Source organism: Anomaloglossus baeobatrachus, chromosome 12, assembly GCF_048569485.1.
Source record: "Anomaloglossus baeobatrachus isolate aAnoBae1 chromosome 12, aAnoBae1.hap1, whole genome shotgun sequence".
NCBI lineage: Eukaryota > Metazoa > Chordata > Amphibia > Anura > Aromobatidae > Anomaloglossus > Anomaloglossus baeobatrachus.
This window is the reverse complement of record NC_134364.1, coordinates 118487775-118512023: the sequence shown is the minus strand read 5'-3', so window position 1 is coordinate 118512023 and position 24249 is coordinate 118487775. Positions and strand designations below refer to the sequence as shown.

The 24249-nt window shown below is 47.2% G+C and overlaps 1 protein-coding gene across 1 annotated transcript in view; it reads left to right on the top strand.

Moving 5' to 3' along the window:
• Positions 1-8553, top strand: part of LOC142257505 (prolactin-releasing peptide receptor-like) — a 31968-nt gene extending 23415 nt beyond the window's left edge. The window contains exon 2 of the mRNA XM_075329646.1: positions 5722-8553. Within this exon, the coding sequence (XP_075185761.1) occupies positions 5756-6847 (1092 nt within the window). The 5' untranslated portion in view covers positions 5722-5755 and the 3' untranslated portion in view covers positions 6848-8553. The remainder of the gene's footprint in view (positions 1-5721) is intronic.
• Positions 8554-24249: the final 15696 nt, after the last annotated feature.

Here is a 24249-nt window from a genome sequence, read left to right as displayed (position 1 = left end):
TCACAGTCCTGGAGGCGGGAAAGGACGGAGGAGTTGAGGAAGGGAAAGTGAAGTGGAAGGAGGGAAGTGGTAGTGGAGGAGCACTCTGACCGTGTCCGGGTACATGGACCGGGCACATACAGCAAGGTTGGCAGACGGTGGTGACCATCTGCAGGAGAGGCCGATTGACGCACAACCGTAAGGACCGGGGACGGGCGGTTGCCCGCCGGTACCGGACCGGGGAGCGAAGAGAAGCCAGCACCATTCGGCAGGGCCTACGGACCCCGACCAGGCTTGGAGTCGCCGTTAAACCGGTCAAATCTGTCAGTGACGGGAACCTCCGGGGTTTCCCAGCAGCAAAGACCCGACTGAAGGCAACCGCTCAACCGTGAAGGGAAATACAGCTACCGCCACAGCTAGAGTTCCCAGGGCCAGAGCCTACGGGCATTAAGGGGCTCCTCTGGCAAATACACCGCTGGGGAGCGGGTTACCAGTGGGAAGCCATCGGAGCCGACAACACAACACCAGTGCAGGAAGAGACAGTCACCGCCAACCTACAGGGGTTGACCACCGCAGCCGGCTGCGGGACCCGTCCATCCAGCCGTTTGTTGTACCGGAGACTCCGTCTACGTCATTGGCTGAGTGAGTACCATCGTGCCGTCTGGCACCGCGCTGCCCCCGCGACCCTGCACCTCGCCAAACCCCGCTATCCATCTTACAGTCACCATCATCGGACCCCGGGACCACCAAATCCCCCTACCCATGGAGGGGAGAGAAAACATCTCGGCTGCTCCCTGTCATCGCTTACGGGATCCCCGTCCAGAGCAGCGGTGGTGTCCCAACCTCACCACAACCGTGGGTGGCGTCACGGACAGCATCCCGAAACCCAAACCATCCCCTTTTCACTCATGGGCGAGGAGCGCCGCTCAGGTTCCCGGATCCGGCCCACCGCTCGAGCCACCGAGCAGCAGCGCCCCGCCGCCCGCGACAAATACGTGCTAAACGACACAGCCGGTCTGATGAAGTCCTTGCGCCATCAGAGTTATAGCGTAGATGATGGACAGAAGCCAAGAATGCTTTCCTGCAGCTACACTCTGTCTCTCTATTGAAAGCGGAGGAAGAACAGGAATGTGATTAGTGCTGCTGATGGTGGCACAAAAAAAAATTACGAAGAGGGCAATCTGGTCATGGGCTCCCCAGAGCTCTGGGCACCAGGTGGTAGCCCAGATTGCCCTGATTAGAATCCGCCTATGGTGCTATGGACCGACCAAAAACATCTAGACCAGTGAAGGTGCAACCAAAGGGTTTTTTAAATAAATGAATTGCAGGCTAGGTAAGAGGCCTTTGAAATGAGCTAAAGTTTCTCTATGTTGAGATCCCCAAGTCACTGTAGGGAGACTTATAAGCCTTTCAATGCTCATCTGGGACTTTGAATATGAAAATAGCCTTTTTAGACAAGACCAAGACTCATGTCACCTAAGAACTTTAATAAATAACCAGCATCTGCCTTGTATGGAATGGCCACAATCACTAAGTCCACTACATACACATTCACCTTGACCATGATGTACATTTATGGCAGTGTGAGCAAAGTGGTTAGTAACATTTTATGTTTTAGGGGCTCACCTGGTGATTTGGATTCTTTAAGCAATAGTTCAGGTGGCCAGCACAGACCAGAGACGTTGATGCTGAGGAGGTGGACCAGCCGGATGGCTCATGAAACAGCGAGAACCAACAGAGCTGCATAGGTAGGATGTCATGTGGATCAGCTAAGCTGGAAGGACTAGATACAGCAGAGCCGAGTGTGTGGATAGCAGCAAAGATCAGTAGAGACAAATAGGCACCTTGATGCAGCAGAATAGACATAGAATTATCAGAAATGTTTTTGCAGAAGTTAGATGTGAGGGTAGAACTGAGGAACAGCTGAGCTGAGTACCTTGTTGTAGCAGAACTTGGTGTGCAGATAATTCCCAGGAACCAAAGAGCTGAGTAGACAATTGGACATCTTCTAGTAGGAAAGCTGGAAGTTTTGAAATCACACAGGAACAACTGAGAAAACTAAACAATGAGGTACCTGTAATGCTACTGTGAAGCCCTGGACTAGCCAGGTAGTCACAGACAGGCCCTTGCACAAACACCCGTCCCCTAAAAAGGTAACAGCAGCCAACCTAAAAACTTTGGTCACCCCTCTCGGGTCTTGGCGTTCACACCAGGGGGCGGAGCCAGGCGGTTGGACACGCCCACCGAGGAGTTCGGATAGCCCGAGGCGGGAAAGCGCAGGCAGTCCACAGCTACAAAACAAGGTGCAGGAGAAAGGCGGGGACCACCAAACCGGGTGGACCAGACGCAGCTGGCTGCGGGCACCGAACACTATCTTTTTGGTTTACCAGAGACGTCGATGTATCTGTCAGAGTGAGTACAACTGTGCCCTCGGGCCGCGCACCGCCCTGCACCTCACCAATCCGTCCGCACCCTCACAACTGGGCCCCGGGATCATCACCCCCCTACCCACGGAGGGGTCAACATCTGGCTGCGCAACACCGTCCCAGGGGGCCTAGTAAACAGCAGCGGTCGTGTCTACATTCACCACAACCAGTGGGTGGCGTCACGAACTTAACTAAAAACCACGGTCCTGGCCGTAAACCTAACCCCCTACGTAGCGCCAGCATCCTTTCAGAGCGACGTGACCCCGGGTGTGGAGGCGCTCGAGCCACCCACCAACGAGCCTGGATCCGAGCGGCTCGGCTGCAGCCGAGCGCGGGGCGGTACACTACCAACAGGGGATGCAGGTACACAGGAGAACTGTGGGGATCCTAGGTGTAATGTGGCGTCTGTCCACTAGATGTCACCAGTATCTACACGGGGAGGAAGCAGAATGGTCGTACACTCTGAGAGTCAGAGCTGGGAGGTCACGTCAGTGCAAAGAAGGAAGAGGAGCTGAAGGTCGGTAGCCGGGAGGTAATGTCAGATACAGATGGGGAGCAGAACAGTAGTCAGAGAGCAAGCCGGGGTCAGAAGCCGAAGGGAACATAAGTACAAAAGGGGGGAAGCGGGACTGAGGAAACAAGACAAGTAGTGGGTCAGGAAGTCAAGGAGCACAAACAAGACGAACGGAGCCAAGGACAGGGAGAGGAGTTGGGGTAGCGGAATGAGGATCATAACGAACTCACGGGAACCTGAAGCGCACACTGCACAGCAGGAACTATCACTGGCGAAGTTTTGGTGGAAACGGCCCAAAAATAAAGCAAGGTAATTACCGGAACGAGGCACCAAACAAGCCCCCTCCACCGGCAAGGACCCGGGGAATACAAACAACCGAGCAATAGACAAAACTCAATAGCTGTGCAAGGAGCAGAGCCAAACGTGAATCATGACAGTATCTAGTTGTAGCAGAGCGGAGGGGGAAGTGTAGCACATGTCCTGATTAGCCCATGGCATTGGAATGCACTTATTACCCAAATAATAAGGCGGCGAGCAGCTACCTGAGCCGGCCTTACAAGAACTTGGATGATGACATCAGAGGTGCGTGCTGAGTTATCATAGAAAACCTGCCTGGGCGGAAGAGGGAAGCAAAGCCCGGCACTAGGGCCAAAACCGCTAATGTTATTTGGATAGAGGTTTTTTAGTTTACTTGTATCACATTTTTTCCCAATATATTTAGTTTTTATCTTTATTATATAATATGCCCCTCAAGAGGCCGTCAGACTACATTTAATAGTGCAGATATTCACTTTAGCTAAGGCATAGAAAACAGTCACCAGATAGGGCGAAAGACATTGACAGATCTGATCTGGGTCTGCAAAGATTCATTCTTATCATTATATTCATTATTTGTATATATTCATTACTACTCATTTATATCCAAATTACATTCTCACCAGGCTATAGCTCCTCGTGTTTTATCATTTCTTGATGTTGTCTATAGGGAGTCGCTTTGTCCCGATAAGTCGAAAAATAAATCCTACTCAATTATTACTTCAATTGTTATATTTACGGATCATAGGGATATTCAGGTTTGTATCCTGACAATTAAAATCTCCAATGAATGATGTAATTACATAATAATAGACCTAACTGAATTAGCTCTGTATGTGGAAATAATTCTTATTACAAAGGGATGTATTCGGATATAATTCCATTCATCACACATATACAATAGGCACAAATTACGCTGTTAGATTTTTATTATTTTTTTGTTTATATTGATGACTTTCAGGACTTCAAAGCTTATCTTGACTTAACATATATATTTTGCCCCATGTTGTTCTCAAAGTTTATGGAAAGCGCAAAATTTACACAATTGCATTTGCGCTTTCTTTTTTAATTTGGAGCAAATTTTTATTTTAATTTGTGCCTTTTTTATTCCTTTTTTTTAAATTTATTTTACAGGGTTTTTTTATGTTTGCCATTATGGTCACGGGTCTTGTTTTCCCAGATCATTGCTGTTATATCATCAATTGAAACTTTTTGAAAACGTCTCAAGATGTTGCCAGTATATTCTGGGTGGGTTTTTTTTTATACTCCTGAAATTTTTTTCACTTTGTGGCTGGTGGGTGATGGGTTTATACAGTTTTTGATCAAAAACGTTACCCTAAAACCTCACAATTTTTACATTTGTAGCAATGGTGCAATTCATGTATTCATTAATTGCAGTGTGCCTGTCACACAGGTTACATCTTGTGTTGGAGCAATATTATTTTCATTTGACACCTAAATGGTTAAGAACTCTTTCCTTTCTGGCTGAGATTACTCATAGCTTTAATAACAGCTGCAGCATCTTGTCATCATGCCCTTCCAATATACTTACCCACTTCTGGCTTTACTCCATGCCGGTGATAGAATCTCTATGCTGACCACTTTGAAGGAGCCTGTCTCTGGAGTAGCTGAAGTCTTGTTTCAGTTGCAGCTGTGAAGTTCCTTCTGAAGAAACTTTGGAGTTTTATTTGTTAATAATAACCTACAAATTCCCTAAAACAAACGGGAGAGCTTTCATATTAGACATATAACCAAAGAAAGATCAGTGATAAGCCCAAGAATAAAAGACTGAGGGGGCAGTGAAAAAAAGGAATCAAAACCATGATGGGGAAATGCAAAATAATTTTATTGGAATTAACAGAAAAAGGTGAGCAAAGGTTGTCGCTTTCATCATGGCGTTTGTCTTACTTTCCTTGTGTTATTGTAGTAGTGGGAATAGTGCCTCACTGCCAGAGTAATTTTAGGGTCAGCAAGGACTTAGGCATGAAATGGTGCACTGGGGGAATGACCCGTCAAGTTAGAAGCTAAGGGATCGGTCACAGGTGAATGTAACGCGGTGACTAATCTTCCCTTTCCCTATCGGCGAGGTCCTGGGCATGTGACGGCGCACTGGGGGAAGGACCCATCTAGTTAGACAGCTAAGGGATCACTCACAGGTGAGTGTGAGGTGGTGACTAGTCTCCCTCTTCCTATCACTGGGGCCTTCTTCTACATCCTCCCTGGTTTTTTTTTCTGTGTTGCGCTGCATGCCATTTGTTTCATCACCCTGGCGTGACAGTGGCGACACAGTGTTTATAAGCAAATAGTTTTGTATGGACAGGCTTCCATTACAGTTATGCAGTTGTTAACTTGGATTCCCCTCCCTCCAAAAACAAAATTTAAAAACAAAACAAAAAAAAAACAAAAAACAAATTCAGATATTGGAAAAAAATGTCCATTTGTGAAATACAATTCCTTAGGTGCTAACTCTTATCTTCATTTTTACAGAAATGCGTCAAGAACCCACACAAGCTTGAAGATAATGTCCGTCCAGCTATCTAATGACTCGATGAAGAATGCCTCGCAGTCGTTCACCGGCCTGGATCTCCTCTTTGATATGAAGCCTCTGTTTATTCCTTTGTATGCGTTGTTGGTGACGGTGGCTTGCTTAGGAAACAGTGTTCTGATCCTTCTCATCGCCTTTACCAAGAAGCTTCACAACACCACCAATTTTCTCATCGGGAACCTGGCAGCAGCCGATCTGGTCATGTGCATTTTCTGTGTGCCGTTGACAGCCTCTTATGCTTTTGAAGTCCGAGGGTGGCTGTTTGGAGAATTTATGTGCCACTTTGTCACTTTAATGCAAGCTGCAACTGTTTTTGTGTCCGTCTTATCGCTGACTGCTATTGCAGTAGACCGGTACGTGGTAGTGGTCTATCCTATCCGAAGAAGGATTGGCTGTAAATCATGCTTTTATATTGTAACGGTCATCTGGATAGTTTCCATTGGGGTCTCTCTACCAACATCCATGCACACTCATTACTTGGATCTCAAGAATGTTGGCCATAACATGATCATTTGTGAAGAGTTCTGGAAGCACCAAGAAAAACAAAGACTCCTATATTCATGCACTATGTTGCTGTTGTCTTACATGCTTCCACTTTCTGCCGTCACCATTTCTTACTGTGCCATTGCCTACCACCTTAGGAGGAGGAATGTCCCAGGGGCAGCCACCCACAATCAAGACAAATGGTCTAAAAAGAAGCAGAAGACGTTCCGTATGCTCATCATCTCAGTCATGGCTTTTGCCGTGTGTTGGCTGCCTCTTCAGGTGGTCAACCTCATCCGGGATATTGACGAAGAGTTTACTATTTTAGATAAGAATTATATTAATATCATTCAGGTCACCTGCCATCTTATCGCGATGAGCTCCGCGTGCTACAACCCTTTCATTTACGCTTCTTTGCACGACAAATTCCGTTTTCACCTTCGAAATTACTTCTACCACCACAAGAAGAGAGCTAGCACCATGTCAAGCAAGAACTCCAGACTCAACACTTGCTCTACCTTAGCCGACGTTCCCATGGTCCTGTCTGACAAGATGACCTTTCAAGGAAGATTTTCTTTCAACTAGAGGCCCAGTTTAGTCTTTTTCACTCATCTGTGCATTACCGTAAAGTGTATTTTTCTGGAATTTGTTTTATGTACAAACTCAATGGTGAAGAATTATTGATTTATATTCTCAAATTTTTCATTATTCAATCAAGATGTGCAATTTTTTTAACCAATGGATTTTTCTCAGGGACATAAATATTATAGTATGAAAATCCATTGACTAAGAATTAATTTGGTATATATTAAATATAGTATTTGTGGGTCAACATTGTGTGCTCTAAAAACTTTTTTGCAACGTTTTGCAGTTTATTACTAGTCGTCTATATATTGTTTAGCTGGTACAATCCTAATATGAATATGTATAAAACTTTACAACATTTGATATTACTGTTGTTTATGTGTTTAAAAAGTAGTTTTTGTTTGGTTTAGTATATACAAAATATACTTGTATAAAGCCTTCAATGCTATGGTGTATTACGTGTTTATTGTACACCGACAAATTTCTACTTAGTTTTATCATTTTAATTTTTAATTTTCACAATAAAAGAATTGTATCAAAGGATACATTTATCAAGGTGTATAACAAATTTAAACTTATATTAATTTACAGTTATGAAGTTTAGAAATGTATAGTAAGACGTTAGGTAGCACATATCAGTAAAAACTAGATGGAAAATCCAAACCGAACCCCACTGTCATGATCCAGGTCTGTATCGGCTGCTGTGATTTGATTATTTCACCCATCTCCGGCCTGGTCATGTCAGGCTCCCTCCCTCCCTGCTTCACTCCGGGACACTATATCCTGGTGCTGCACCTCTGGTTCCATGCCAATGATAGTTTATGCTCTGCAGCGTGTGTTACTGGCTCTGGTAAGTTACCTAATCTGTCTTGCCTCCAGCTACCTTGTTCTGAACTGTACTTTCCTCGTTCATCTGTCTGTTTTGGTCACTGACTATCCGCTCATGTCTACTGTGTACCCTTCCCTGTCTGTCTTATCCCAGTCCTGAACTGTTTGTCCTCCTCCCTTGTTTGTACTTGGACTTTCCAGCATCTGACTTGTATCCACATTCCTGACTTTAGCTCCATCTCTCCCCTCTGTTACATACGTGAGTTCCCGGCTTCCAACCCTTGGCTATCACCTGACAATGATTTGATTATCCCTGTGCTATTGATGAGACCTCCTGCTGCTGACCTGGTTTACTGATTACTGTACTGCCCTCTGGTGGTTTGCCTGCTAACTGCACTCTGAAGCTACACTGTAGCTTCAGCGTCTCTCTTAGTAGAGTGCTACACCCTAATGCTATTTGACAAGGCACATGTCATTTTGTGCTCCACAACGGATGTGTACATCATCCTGATGGCATGGTACAGCTTAGGTATCGGTGCGATCAGCTTCAGGAACCCAACTAATGCAGCAAGAGTATGCTTATTTCTGCTAGGATCAATATTCTTACTGATCCCAGCAATAACTCCTTAGATGCTGCTGTCAATAGTGACTGCAGCACTTGAGGAGTTTGACAGAGGGAGCATACTCCTTCTGTAAGCCCATTGACATTCCCACAACATGATCACTTGGTGTTGCTGTTGTAGCCGGAAGCCTGATAATATTACACTGGCAGGATGAGATATTTCACTGCATTGCACATAATACTGTATATTACGTACATGATCACATGATCAAAAAAAGTGTTCAAAATGTCTCAAATTATACAGCTTGTAACTAAAACACAGACCCTTTTAGAGATCTGTAATAAAACAAAATCTACAAATAAAAATATTTTTCCTGAAAATTGATTTTCTTCTTCAAAAGTATCAAAATGTAAAGAAAAAAATAAAAAAAAATTGCATTTTGCTGTAATCTCATTGAACTGTATAATGTTATATTCCTATATAATGGTGATGTCCTAACACTAGGTGTCGCAAGACACACTAATGGAGGAGTAGTGAGATGCGCTAACACTAGGTGTCGCAATACACACTAATGGAGTAGTGAGATGCGCTAACACTAGGTGTCGCAAGACACACTAATGGAGGAGTAGTGAGATGCGCTAACACTAGGTGTCGCAATACACACTAATGGAGGAGTAGTGAAATGCGCTAACACTAGGTGTCGCAATACACACTAATGGAGGAGTAGTGAGCTGCACTAACACTAGGTGTCGCAATACACACTAATGGAGGAGTAGTGAGATGCGCTAACACTAGGTGTTGCAATACACACTAATGGAGGAGTAGTGAGATGCGCTAACACTAGGTGTCGCAATACACACTAATGGAGGAGTAGTGAGATGCGCTAACACTAGGTGTCGTAATACACTCTAATGGAGGAGTAGTGAGATGCGCTAACACTAGGTGTCGCAATACACACTAATGGAGGAGTAGTGAGATGCGCTAACACTAGGTGTCGCAATACACACTAATGGAGGAGTAGTGAGATGCGCTAACACTAGGTGTCGCAATACACACTAATGGAGGAGTAGTGAGATGCGCTAACACTAGGTGTCGCAATACACACTAATGGAGGAGTAGTGAGATGCGCTAACACTAGGTGTCGCAATACACACTAATAGAGGAGTAGGGAGATGCGCTAACACTAGGTGTTGCAATACACACTAATGGAGGAGTAGTGAGATGCGCTAACACTAGGTGTCGCAAGACACACTAATAGAGGAGTAGTGAGATACGCTAACACTAGGTGTCGCAATACACACTAATGGAGGAGTAGTGAGATGCGCTAACACTAGGTGTCGCAATACACACTAATGGAGGAGTAGTGAGATGCGCTAACACTAGGTGTCGCAAGACACACTAATGGAGGAGTAGTGAGATGCGCTAACACTAGGTGTCGCAATACACACTAATGGAGGAGTAGTGAGATGCGCTAACACTAGGTGTCACAATACACACTAATGGAGGAGTAGTGAGATGCGCTAACACTAGGTGTCGCAATACACACTAATGGAGGAGTAGTGAGATGCGCTAACACTAGGTGTCGCAATACACACTAATGGAGGAGTAGTGAGATGCGCTAACACTAGGTGTCGCAAGAGACACTAATGGAGGAGTAGTGAGATGCGCTAACACTAGGTGTCGCAATACACACTAATGGAGGAGTAGTGAGATGCGCTAACACTAGGTGTCGCAATACACACACTAATGGAGGAGTAGTGAGATGCGCTAACACTAGGTGTCGCAATACACACTAATGGAGGAGTAGTGAGATGCGCTAACACTAGGTGTCGCAAGACACACTAATGGAGGAGTAGTGAGATGCGCTAACACTAGGTGTCGCAATACACACACTAATGGAGGAGTAGTGAGATGCGCTAACACTAGGTGTCGCAATACACACTAATGGAGGAGTAGTGAGATGCGCTAACACTAGGTGTCGCAAGACACACTAATGGAGGAGTAGTGAGATGCGCTAACACTAGGTGTCGCAATACACACTAATAGAGGAGTAGTGAGAAGCGCTAACACTAGGTGTCGCAAGACACACTAATGGAGGAGTAGTGAGATGCGCTAACACTAGGTGTCGCAATACACACTAATGGAGGAGTAGTGAGATGCGCTAACACTAGGTGTCGCAATACACACTAATGGAGGAGTAGTGAGATGCGCTAACACTAGGTGTCGCAATACACACTAATGGAGGAGTAGTGAGATGCGCTAACACTAGGTGTCGCAATACACACTAATGGAGGAGTAATGAGATGCGCTAACACTAGGTGTCGCAATACACACTAATGGAGGAGTAGTGAGATGCGCTAACACTAGGTGTCGCAATACACACTAATGGAGGAGTAGTGAGATGCGCTAACACTAGGTGTCGCAAGACACACTAATGGAGGAGTAGTGAGATGCGCTAACACTAGGTGTCGCAATACACACTAATGGAGGAGTAGTGAGATGCGCTAACACTAGGTGTCGCAATACACACTAATGGAGGAGTAGTGAGATGCGCTAACACTAGGTGTCGCAAGACACACTAATGGAGGAGTAGTGAGATGCGCTAACACTAGGTGTCACAATACACACTAATAGAGGAGTAGTGAGATGCGCTAACACTAGGTGTCGCAATACACACTAATGGAGGAGTAGTGAGATGCGCTAACACTAGGTGTCGCAATACACACTAATGGAGGAGTAGTGAGATGCGCTAACACTAGGTGTTGCAATACACACTAATGGAGGAGTAGTGAGATGCGCTAACACTAGGTGTCGCAATACACACTAATGGAGGAGTAGTGAGATGCGCTAACACTAGGTGTCGCAATACACACTAATGGAGGAGTAGTGAGATGCGCTAACACTAGGTGTCGCAATACACACTAATGGAGGAGTAGTGAGATGCGCTAACACTAGGTGTCGCAAGACACACTAATGGAGGAGTAGTGAGATGCGCTAACACTAGGTGTCACAATACACACTAATAGAGGAGTAGTGAGATGCGCTAACACTAGGTGTCGCAATACACACTAATGGAGGAGTAGTGAGATGCGCTAACACTAGGTGTCGCAATACACACTAATGGAGGAGTAGTGAGATGCGCTAACACTAGGTGTTGCAATACACACTAATGGAGGAGTAGTGAGATGCGCTAACACTAGGTGTCGCAATACACACTAATGGAGGAGTAGTGAGATGCGCTAACACTAGGTGTCGCAATACACACTAATGGAGGAGTAGTGAGATGCGCTAACACTAGGTGTCGCAATACACACTAATAGAGGAGTAGTGAGATGCGCTAACACTAGGTGTCGCAATACACACTAATGGAGGAGTAGTGAGATGCGCTAACACTAGGTGTCGCAATACACACTAATGGAGGAGTAGTGAGATGCGCTAACACTAGGTGTCGCAATACACACTAATGGAGGAGTAGTGAGATGCGCTAACACTAGGTGTCGCAATACACACTAATGGAGGAGTAGTGAGATGCGCTAACACTAGGTGTCGCAATACACACTAATGGAGGAGTAGTGAGATGCGCTAACACTAGGTGTCGCAATACACACTAATGGAGGAGTAGTGAGATGCGCTAACACTAGGTGTCGCAATACACACTAATGGAGGAGTAGTGAGATGCGCTAACACTAGGTGTCGCAATACACACTAATAGAGGAGTAGTGAGATGCGCTAACACTAGGTGTCGCAATACACACTAATGGAGGAGTAGTGAGATGCGCTAACACTAGGTGTCGCAAGACACACTAATGGAGGAGTAGTGAGATGCGCTAACACTAGGTGTCGCAATACACACTAATAGAGGAGTAGTGAGATGCGCTAACACTAGGTGTTGCAATACACACTAATGGAGGAGTAGTGAGATGCGCTAACACTAGGTGTCGCAATACACACTAATGGAGGAGTAGTGAGATGCGCTAACACTAGGTGTCGCAATACACACTAATGGAGGAGTAGTGAGATGCGCTAACACTAGGTGTCGCAATACACACTAATGGAGGAGTAGTGAGATGCGCTAACACTAGGTGTCGCAAGACACACTAATGGAGGAGTAGTGAGATGCGCTAACACTAGGTGTCGCAAGACACACTAATGGAGGAGTAGTGAGATGCGCTAACACTAGGTGTCGCAATACACACTAATGGAGGAGTAGTGAGATGCGCTAACACTAGGTATCGCAAGACACACTAATGGAGGAGTAGTGAGATGCGCTAACACTAGGTGTCGCAATACACACTAATGGAGGAGTAGTGAGATGCGCTAACACTAGGTGTCGCAATACACACTAATGGAGGAGTAGTGAGATGCGCTAACACTAGGTGTCGCAAGACACACTAATGGAGGAGTAGTGAGATGCGCTAACACTAGGTGTCGCAATACACACTAATGGAGGAGTAGTGAGATGCGCTAACACTAGGTGTCGCAATACACACTAATGGAGGAGTAGTGAGATGCGCTAACACTAGGTGTCGCAATACACACTAATGGAGGAGTAGTGAGATGCGCTAACAATAGGTGTCGCAATACACACTAATGGAGGAGTAGTGAGATGCGCTAACACTAGGTGTCGCAATACACACTAATGGAGGAGTAGTGAGATGCGCTAACACTAGGTGTCGCAAGACACACTAATGGAGGAGTAGTGAGATGCGCTAACACTAGGTGTCGCAATACACACTAATGGAGGAGTAGTGAGATGCGCTAACACTAGGTGTCACAATACACACTAATGGAGGAGTAGTGAGATGCGCTAACACTAGGTGTCGCAATACACACTAATGGAGGAGTAGTGAGATGCGCTAACACTAGGTGTCGCAATACACACTAATGGAGGAGTAGTGAGATGCGCTAACACTAGGTGTCGCAAGAGACACTAATGGAGGAGTAGTGAGATGCGCTAACACTAGGTGTCGCAATACACACTAATGGAGGAGTAGTGAGATGCGCTAACACTAGGTGTCGCAATACACACACTAATGGAGGAGTAGTGAGATGCGCTAACACTAGGTGTCGCAATACACACTAATGGAGGAGTAGTGAGATGCGCTAACACTAGGTGTCGCAAGACACACTAATGGAGGAGTAGTGAGATGCGCTAACACTAGGTGTCGCAAGACACACTAATGGAGGAGTAGTGAGATGCGCTAACACTAGGTGTCGCAATACACACTAATAGAGGAGTAGTGAGAAGCGCTAACACTAGGTGTCGCAAGACACACTAATGGAGGAGTAGTGAGATGCGCTAACACTAGGTGTCGCAATACACACTAATGGAGGAGTAGTGAGATGCGCTAACACTAGGTGTCGCAATACACACTAATGGAGGAGTAGTGAGATGCGCTAACACTAGGTGTCGCAATACACACTAATGGAGGAGTAGTGAGATGCGCTAACACTAGGTGTCGCAATACACACTAATGGAGGAGTAGTGAGATGCGCTAACACTAGGTGTCGCAATACACACTAATGGAGGAGTAATGAGATGCGCTAACACTAGGTGTCGCAATACACACTAATGGAGGAGTAGTGAGATGCGCTAACACTAGGTGTCGCAATACACACTAATGGAGGAGTAGTGAGATGCGCTAACACTAGGTGTCGCAAGACACACTAATGGAGGAGTAGTGAGATGCGCTAACACTAGGTGTCGCAATACACACTAATGGAGGAGTAGTGAGATGCGCTAACACTAGGTGTTGCAATACACACTAATGGAGGAGTAGTGAGATGCGCTAACACTAGGTGTCGCAAGACACACTAATGGAGGAGTAGTGAGATGCGCTAACACTAGGTGTCACAATACACACTAATAGAGGAGTAGTGAGATGCGCTAACACTAGGTGTCGCAATACACACTAATGGAGGAGTAGTGAGATGCGCTAACACTAGGTGTCGCAATACACACTAATGGAGGAGTAGTGAGATGCGCTAACACTAGGTGTCGCAATACACACTAATGGAGGAGTAGTGAGATGCGCTAACACTAGGTGTCGCAATACACACTAATGGAGGAGTAGTGAGATGCGCTAACACTAGGTGTCGCAATACACACTAATGGAGGAGTAGTGAGATGCGCTAACACTAGGTGTCGCAAGACACACTAATGGAGGAGTAGTGAGATGCGCTAACACTAGGTGTCGCAATACACACTAATAGAGGAGTAGTGAGATGCGCTAACACTAGGTGTTGCAATACACACTAATGGAGGAGTAGTGAGATGCGCTAACACTAGGTGTCGCAATACACACTAATGGAGGAGTAGTGAGATGCGCTAACACTAGGTGTCGCAATACACACTAATGGAGGAGTAGTGAGATGCGCTAACACTAGGTGTCGCAATACACACTAATGGAGGAGTAGTGAGATGCGCTAACACTAGGTGTCGCAAGACACACTAATGGAGGAGTAGTGAGATGCGCTAACACTAGGTGTCGCAAGACACACTAATGGAGGAGTAGTGAGATGCGCTAACACTAGGTGTCGCAATACACACTAATGGAGGAGTAGTGAGATGCGCTAACACTAGGTATCGCAAGACACACTAATGGAGGAGTAGTGAGATGCGCTAACACTAGGTGTCGCAAGACACACTAATGGAGGAGTAGTGAGATGCGCTAACACTAGGTGTCGCAATACACACTAATGGAGGAGTAGTGAGATGCGCTAACACTAGGTGTCGCAATACACACTAATGGAGGAGTAGTGAGATGCGCTAACACTAGGTGTCGCAAGACACACTAATGGAGGAGTAGTGAGATGCGCTAACACTAGGTGTCGCAATACACACTAATGGAGGAGTAGTGAGATGCGCTAACACTAGGTGTCGCAATACACACTAATGGAGGAGTAGTGAGATGCGCTAACACTAGGTGTCGCAATACACACTAATGGAGGAGTAGTGAGATGCGCTAACACTAGGTGTCGTAATACACTCTAATGGAGGAGTAGTGAGATGCGCTAACACTAGGTGTCGCAATACACACTAATGGAGGAGTAGTGAGATGCGCTAACACTAGGTGTCGCAATACACACTAATGGAGGAGTAGTGAGATGCGCTAACACTAGGTGTCGCAATACACACTAATGGAGGAGTAGTGAGATGCGCTAACACTAGGTGTCGCAATACACACTAATGGAGGAGTAGTGAGATGCGCTAACACTAGGTGTCGCAATACACACTAATGGAGGAGTAGTGAGATGCGCTAACACTAGGTGTCGCAATACATACTAATGGAGGAGTAGTGAGATGCGCTAACACTAGGTGTCGCAATACACACTAATGGAGGAGTAGTGAGATGCGCTAACACTAGGTGTCGCAATACACACTAATGGAGGAGTAGTGAGATGCGCTAACACTAGGTGTCGCAATACACACTAATGGAGGAGTAGTGAGATGCGCTAACACTAGGTGTCGCAATACACACTAATGGAGGAGTAGTGAGATGCGCTAACACTAGGTGTCGCAATACACACTAATGGAGGAGTAGTGAGATGCGCTAACACTAGGTGTCGCAATACACACTAATGGAGGAGTAGTGAGATGCGCTAACACTAGGTGTCGCAATACACACTAATGGAGGAGTAGTGAGATGCGCTAACACTAGGTGTCGCAATACACACTAATGGAGGAGTAGTGAGATGCGCTAATACTAGGTGTCGCAATACACACTAATGGAGGAGTAGTGAGATGCGCTAACACTAGGTGTCGCAATACACACTAATGGAGGAGTAGTGAGATGCGCTAACACTAGGTGTCGCAATACACACTAATGGAGGAGTAGTGAGATGCGCTAACACTAGGTGTCGCAATACACACTAATGGAGGAGTAGTGAGATGCGCTAACACTAGGTGTCGCAATACACACTAATGGAGGAGTAGTGAGATGCGCTAACACTAGGTGTCGCAATACATACTAATGGAGGAGTAGTGAGATGCGCTAACACTAGGTGTCGCAATACACACTAATGGAGGAGTAGTGAGATGCGCTAACACTAGGTGTCGCAATACACACTAATGGAGGAGTAGTGAGATGCGCTAACACTAGGTGTCGCAATACACACTAATGGAGGAGTAGTGAGATGCGCTAACACTAGGTGTCGCAATACACACTAATGGAGGAGTAGTGAGATGCGCTAACACTAGGTGTCGCAATACACACTAATGGAGGAGTAGTGAGATGCGCTAACACTAGGTGTCGCAATACACACTAATGGAGGAGTAGTGAGATGCGCTAACACTAGGTGTCGCAATACACACTAATGGAGGAGTAGTGAGATGCGCTAACACTAGGTGTCGCAATACACACTAATGGAGGAGTAGTGAGATGCGCTAATACTAGGTGTCGCAATACACACTAATGGAGGAGTAGTGAGATGCGCTAACACTAGGTGTCGCAATACACACTAATGGAGGAGTAGTGAGATGCGCTAACACTAGGTGTCGCAATACACACTAATGGAGGAGTAGTGAGATGCGCTAACACTAGGTGTCGCAATACACACTAATGGAGGAGTAGTGAGATGCGCTAACACTAGGTGTCGCAAGACACACTAATGGAGGAGTAGTGAGATGCGCTAACACTAGGTGTCGCAAGACACACTAATGGAGTAGTGAGATGCGCTAACACTAGGTGTCGCAAGACACACTAATGGAGGAGTAGTGAGATGCGCTAATACTAGGGGTCGCTAAAAACACTAGAGGAGGAGTAGTTGAAAAAGCCAAAAGTTCAAAAGCCAGGAAATCACATCAGGTACATGGGGAGAGAGTGGAGCTAAGGTCAGAATATGAACCGGAGGTCATGTCAGATGGACGGGGAGAGAGCGGGCCAAGGTAAGGGTACCAGACAGAGATCTGGGAGCCCAGAGGTCATGTCAGGTACACGGGGAGAGAGCGGGCCGAGGTCAGGGTATGAGCTGGAGGTCTGGAAGTGTGGGAGTCAAGTCAGAGTCAGGGGTACAGGCGGAGAAGGGTACTTCGGTTAGGGGTAGCGGGGACAAGATCAGGAGACTCACTTATGGGAACCAGAGACGCAACTGGAATACAGAAACTATCACCGGCGGCGTTCCAGGTGGAGTTGCTCCTAAATAAAGCAGAGCAGTCACCCGGAACGAGGCTCCAGTGAACAGGCCCCTCCAAAAACCAACACAGGATCTGAGGCCGGGAACAACCCGTCTACCGGAGCATAACAAAAAAAAACAAGGCATGGGCTCTGCACGAGATCAGAGCACCGCCAATCAGGATCATGACAATAACTATGTATCAAATATGGTGAATGCTGTAGGAAAAAAAAATCAAAAAACATTTATCTGAAATGTTGGTTCTTGCTCATCCAACCTAAAAAAAAAAATGAAATAAAGCAAAAATAAGCTCTCACACAATGATGTCTAGGGACAAATCCCTGAGTCTTTGAATATGGTAACTTCCCAAAACATTTTTGAAGCGTGGAAACAAACTACCGTAAATAAACCGGATATTTTCATTATCTGTCACAATGACTTTAAGATATTGGGAAAGCAGGGATCCTAAACTGTCCCTCAAGTAGGAGACCCTATGCTATCCTTATTCTCAGTGATAGTCCTAATGGTGAAGAAGCATGAGTCTCCCTCCTGGCCCTGCTCCTGACCAGTCCTGATCTGATTCTGGGGGATGGGACAGGAGTGGGTTGAAACCACAGTAAAGGACAAACAAGGGAAAAACCAAACCTCTAACACACACACACACACACACACACACACACACACACACACACGCACGCACGCACGCACACACACACACACACACTAAGACAATAAGGGATTCAGGAGGAAAACAAGAACAGGAAGGAAGCACAAAACAACAGGGGTAAACTCCATAACCACACCAAGCAAAAAGCACAACTAAACACAACTTTCACCAGAAAGTCTGGGACACCACACCTCACAGACCAACACAGATTGGGAAGTCATATAGCATATCAAACTATAAATTTTTTATAGCTTTATTCATGTTGAGCAACAAAATAAAGCACAGTTGTGCTCAAAAGTTTACACAACCCGGCATATTTTTGCTTTCTTGGCCTTTTTTCGGAGAATATGAATAACACACAATCTTTTTTTCCACTCATGATTAGTGGTTGGGTGAAGCCATTTATTGTCACTACTGTGTTTTCTCTTAATAAACCATAATGACAACCAAAAACATCCAAATGACCCTGATCAAAAGTTCACACACCCTGGTGATTTTGGCTGATAACATGCACAGAAGTTAACACAAATGGGTATGAATGGCTAATAAAGGTAACGTCCTCACCTGTGACCTGTTTGCTTGTAATCAGTGTGTGCATAAAAGCTGAGAGAGTTTCTGGGATCCAGACAGACTCTTGTATCTTTCATCCAGCCACTGACATTTCTAGATTGTGAGTCATGGGGAAAGCAAAAGAATTGTTAATGAATCTACGGGAAAAGATAGTTGAACTGTATAAAACAGGAAAGGGATACAAAAATATATCCAAGGAATTGCCTATTTGTGCAGCATGGGAATAGCAAAAAGTGAAAAAAGTGACAGAATTGCTGTTTGTTTTTTTTCTAAACAAAGAGGATGTTTGCTTAGTCTCTGTTAATATTTTTTAACAAAGAATAGCTAAACATGAGTAAGTATGTAGATATTAGAAAAATTCTGCATGGATTAATATGCATATAAAGTCCTTTGATCTTAGGAAAAAATATAAAAGGTACGAGAAAATAGAATAATATAAAACCACTTCAACAACCTTGATAGACGTCCTCGTATATGCCAGATTCTGAAATGTCCTCTTTTATTGTAAACACCTCTATAACCTCCGTTATGTTCTCCTTATTATCTCTTTTTATTATTATGTTCTTATTTTATTGCTGGAGAGTTATCACAGTGTGAAATCTACTGCTAGAAAAAAACTTATCTGGTATTTTGGGTGACTATTGATGAGCGAAGCCTGAACTGTAGAGTTTGGGGTTCATATCGGACACCCAATATCTGGTGCTGAACTCCGAACACAGACGTCTCACTGAAGTCCATTGTACAGTTCAGGTTCAGATGCCAAATAAAGTTTGTTCAAAGGCTGCAGTGTAGACAATCAGCAAGCTTTTCGGCTGTGGGAAGTTTCAGATTGATTTGCTGGTCCACCACGTGACCCAGTCTATAGCAATGCCAAATCACAGGTTGCCCTGCCATTTTTTTTCGAAAGAGCACAATATTCAGCTCACCTACATGGACGTAAATCCAAAGACATGCATAACACATAAAAAAATCATCCAGCACTTAAACATTGACTCTTTATTCCAAATCCTATAAAAATTCCAACTCGGGTGGCATAGCCAGATAAGATCACTGTCATGATTTTAGCATGGCTTTGACTCTGCAGAGCCAGTGCATGTATGTTGTCTCCAAGGGTCCGAACGGAGGGGCCCGTTCTGTTGTGCCTCATTCCGGAGGTCACGCCGCCATATCTTGATGTTGTAACCTCCGGGATGCCGCCAGTAATAGTTCCTGCTCTGCAGCGTGCAACTGGTTCCTGTGAGTACACTCTGATCAAGTCCTGCTTCCCAGTATCGTTCACCCTGACCTCCATCCCTCCTGCCCGGCCTGACCTCCCTGCCCTCCTGACTCTGGTCCTGTTCTGTATCTTCACCTTCACTCCCTCCTCTGTGCGCACTTGTTCTCCCTGACCTCTGTCCCTCCTGCTCGGTCTGTCATCCCTGTCCTCTTGACCCTGGTCCCATTCCGTGTCCTCAGCTCCACACCCTCCTCTGTGCGTACTTGTTCTCCCTGACCTCCGTATCCCCTGTCTGGCCTGACCTCCCTGCCCTCCTGACTCTGGTCCTGTTCCGTGTCCTCACCAACACGTCCTCCTCTGTTCGTATGTGTTCTTCCTGATCTTGGTCCCTTCTTCTCAGTCTGACATCCCTGTCCTCCTGACCCTGGCCCATTCCGTGTCTCGACCTTCGCTCCCTCCCCTGTGCTTATTTGTTCTCCCTGACCTCCGTCCCGCTTGCTCAGTCTGTCATCCCTGTGCTACTGACCCTGATCCCGTTCCGTGTCTCGACCTCCGCTCCCTCTCCTGTGCTTTCTTGTTCTCTCAACCTCCAACTTCGGTTTTGTTCTTTGACTTGCGCTTGCTTACCCCTCAGTACAGACGTGACATCCTGGCATAGACCTTTGACTGATTGACTATCCCTGCACTTGTGTTAGCGACCTCTAGTGGGCCTCTGTTTTACTGCACTCAGGAGTTCCTCCTCTACCTGAGTTTCAGCGCCCCCTAGTGGTAGCTTTACAATCACAATGTAGAAATCACATACTATATAAAATGTTTACATGTTTCAGGGTCCACCACCCCTTAGTTATAACATCATTGTTACAACTAAGGGGTGGTGGACCCCGAATCACGTAAACATGCTATACAGTATGTAACTTTTACATTGTGATCTTACCTGGATATTGGAATTTTTAATGGATTTTTAATAAATTATACATTTTTAAGTGCTGAGGAACTGAACATGCCACAGGCAGCTCAAAGAAGCTTCCTAACCTGACATTTCTTCCAGCAATGTGTTGATGGCAAGACACAGGTGGTTTGCACTCTGTGCCGTCAGAGCCTAAAGCGAGGCTTAATTGTTCTTAACCTGAGCACTGCCTGAATGAGGAGATATCTAAATACAAAGCACGAGCTGCAGTTGAATACACACCTGAAAAACCAGGAACATCTGTGGCTCTTCCTGCTCCCTCTTTTGCTGTGGTGTTAGCCTCCTTCTACCCCTCCCGAGCATCAGGGTAACCTGGCTCCCTGCAATGAGAGGATGTAGTAGTGTGACGCCCTGGCAAAACCAGGTTGTCACAGAGGTTGCACAAATCTCTTAGGTGCAAGACTCCATCCTCCTTGGCATACCAACACAAAACCCACACCCAGGTGCCCAACACCAGCCAGCAAAGCCTAGTCACCGCCCATGACAATAGGGACACACCAGTGGGCGGGACCAGGCGGATGGGAGCGCCCACCTAGGGGTCCTGAGGTGTCAAGTAAGGGAGCACAGAGTGGAGTACTGACAGTCAAGGAGAGAGGAGTGTGGAGTTACAGCGGAGTCAGGGGTTGGGGCCCCTGGACTACCGGACTACTGACTAGGTGGCAGAGGGCAAGCAGGACCACAGGCAACGGAGATCCGGTCGCGGGAGACCTTAAGTGGACCGGGGCAGGGTTGTAGCCCGCCGGTGCCGACAGCTGGAATCCGGTCCGGAGGCCGTGCACAGTCGAGGTGCCTGAATCCTAGGGCGAGGAAGGTTTCAAGCCCCTTGTCAATTGACCAGCCGGGGACTAGGTTCCAGGCTTTGTTCCACAGTAAGCCCAGAGAGTGAAACGGAAGCCCAACGCGGGGGATAGGGTGTCCGCCAGAACCCACTGAGATTCCAAGGGTCAGATTTTGCGAGCCACAGCTCCCAACATACAAAGTACCGGTAGTGGACTTTCCCGTTCCAAGCGGAGTTGTCCCATTGAAGACACAAACACTGAGTGTAGGAGGAAGGGAACTGTTACGAACCGGCGCCGCCATAGCCGCAAGCAACCTGCTGCGGTTCCTGTTGCGCCCAGGCGCCGGCTGCCGTTCTTGGCCGTGCCTCGGGTCGTCCAGTTGGCTGTTCCTTCCACCACGTCTAAGTGTGGAGAGGCGGCTAGTGAGCATGCGTGCGCCGATTTACCCCAGCCAGAGTTTAAGCCCGGTGTTTTGCCTAGTGAGCATGCTCAGCCTGATTGTGTTATGTCTGAGACTAAGTCCTCAGTTCAGGCTACTGAGCATGCTCCCACAATTAACCCCAACAGCCTCTTTGCACAGGTACTTGGACTTCGTGCTGTGTCTAAGTTCTGGGATGTGCCTACTGAGCATGCTCAAACTGATAGTCTGCTTTCTGAGCCTGTTGCTCAGGCTACTGGGCATGCTCAGCCACTTAGTGCACCAGAGGCTAGGTCCGGTAAGGACCTCACTGAGCATGTCCGTGAGGTGGCAGGCCCTGATAGGGCAGAGGGTGTCAGGTGTCCTGATGACGTGGCAACTCCGGACTGGCTCGCAGAGGCCCGCCCCTATGATCTGGCACCTCAGTATTGGTCGTCAGACGATGACTGGTGAAGTGTTTGGGGCGTGGCTGCCATGAGGTCATCAATGACGTGGCGGTTCCGGATAGGTCGCATGTGACGTCACTGATGACATGGCACTCTGCTATTGGACCTTGGTGGTTCCACCCTGGGTTTGGGGCGGACCCAGGTTATAAAAGGGGCTGGAGACAACATGGAGGTGCGCAGTCTTCACTTTTGCTCAGTCAGCGCACACCTCCATGTTAGAGCCTCATTGCGGCATAAGCCTATGTTGGGAAGCGGTAGGTAGGGTTAGGCGAACGGTGCCTGTCACGCCAAGATTCGTGGCTCGGCACATCAGGGTCAGGCGCCGTGCTTCCCTCCTGCCGTTCCAGTCTTGCTATAGCAGCCCAGTGGCGTTAACTGGGCTGCGGCTGCTGTGCTTGCTGTCCGATTGTGCCCCCTACGCACACGGACAACGCACCTGCTGCGCTACCTGTCCGATTGTGCCTCCTACGCACACGGACAACGCACCTGCTGCGCCACCTGTCCGATTGTGCCCCCTACGCACACGGACAACGCACCTGCTGCACCACCTGTCCGGTTGTGCCACCGACGCGCACGGACAGCGTACCCCAGGACCCCTGTGGAGTTAAGAGGGTGTTCCTTATCCTCCTCGGCTTCCCGGTCAATGCTACTGGTGTACCCATCTGGCCTGACGTGTCCTACACACACGTGGCCAGGCGAGAGGTGGCCAGAAACGCTAATCGGAGGACCGCTCGGCCTGACGTGTCCTACACACGTGGCCGACAGGGCGCTTTCGTGGCGGTCTTCCGGTCAACGCTACCTGGTTACCACCCGGCCTGACGTGTTTCCTGCACACATGGTTGGTGTAGCGCTAGGTGCACAAAAACGCTAATCGGGTTGTCGTCCGGTCTGACGTGTCCCAACACACGTGACCGGTTCCCAGAGTTCCTGGGTTATCTCAGAGCCATCCAGCTCTTTAGTCTCCGCCTAACCCTCAGGTGCCAGCAGCTCCATTGTCATCTGGAGCACGGTGGGCCCCGACTGGCGATTAGGATATATACCCCCTAGTCCTAATCTGCCGGTCCCCCCGTAACAGTAAGACTGCGCCAGGGTCTGGCTGGCATGGCGGAGATGGAGCAGCTACGTCAGTTCATGCTGCAGCTTGATGCCAGAGTGAGGTCTCTGGAGAAGTCTGCTCTTGCTGCTGATATGGATGATGTGGTGGCTCAAGCGGCTGCAATGGTGTCAGTCACCAAGCCTACTCCAATCCTCCCTCACCTCTCGTTGCCCAACAAGTTTACGGGGAACAGCAAGGCATGTAGGGGATTCGTGAACCAGTGCTCAGTCCATCTAGAGCTGTTGGCTGCACGGTTTCCTACAGAGAGGTCGAAGGTGGGGTTTATCATCTCCTTGCTCTCTGATAGAGCACTGGAGTGGGCTACATCATTGTGGGAGAGGAATGACCCCGTAGTACAGGACTCTAAGGAGTTTTTGGAGTCCTTGCGACAAGTGTTCCTGGGGCCTCAGGTCACTCACGACTCGGCCCTACAGCTACTGACTTTGAAGCAGGGGCGTACCTCCTCAAGTCAATATGCTGTGAGTTTCAGGACACTTGCTGCAAAACTGGGGTGGTCAGAGAGGACTCTCATTCCACTGTTCTGGAGGGGATTAGCCTCGCACGTGAAGGACGCATTAGCGTCGCGTGAGGTACCAACTACCCTTGAGGGCCTCATGACTCTGGCTACCCGCATTGACCTGCGGACCTCCGAACGTCAGCTGGAGCACAGGTCAGAGGGTCGTTCAGCCACTGTAGTGGTCTCTCCTACTGCACCTCCCTTAGAGGACATCTCTGTCC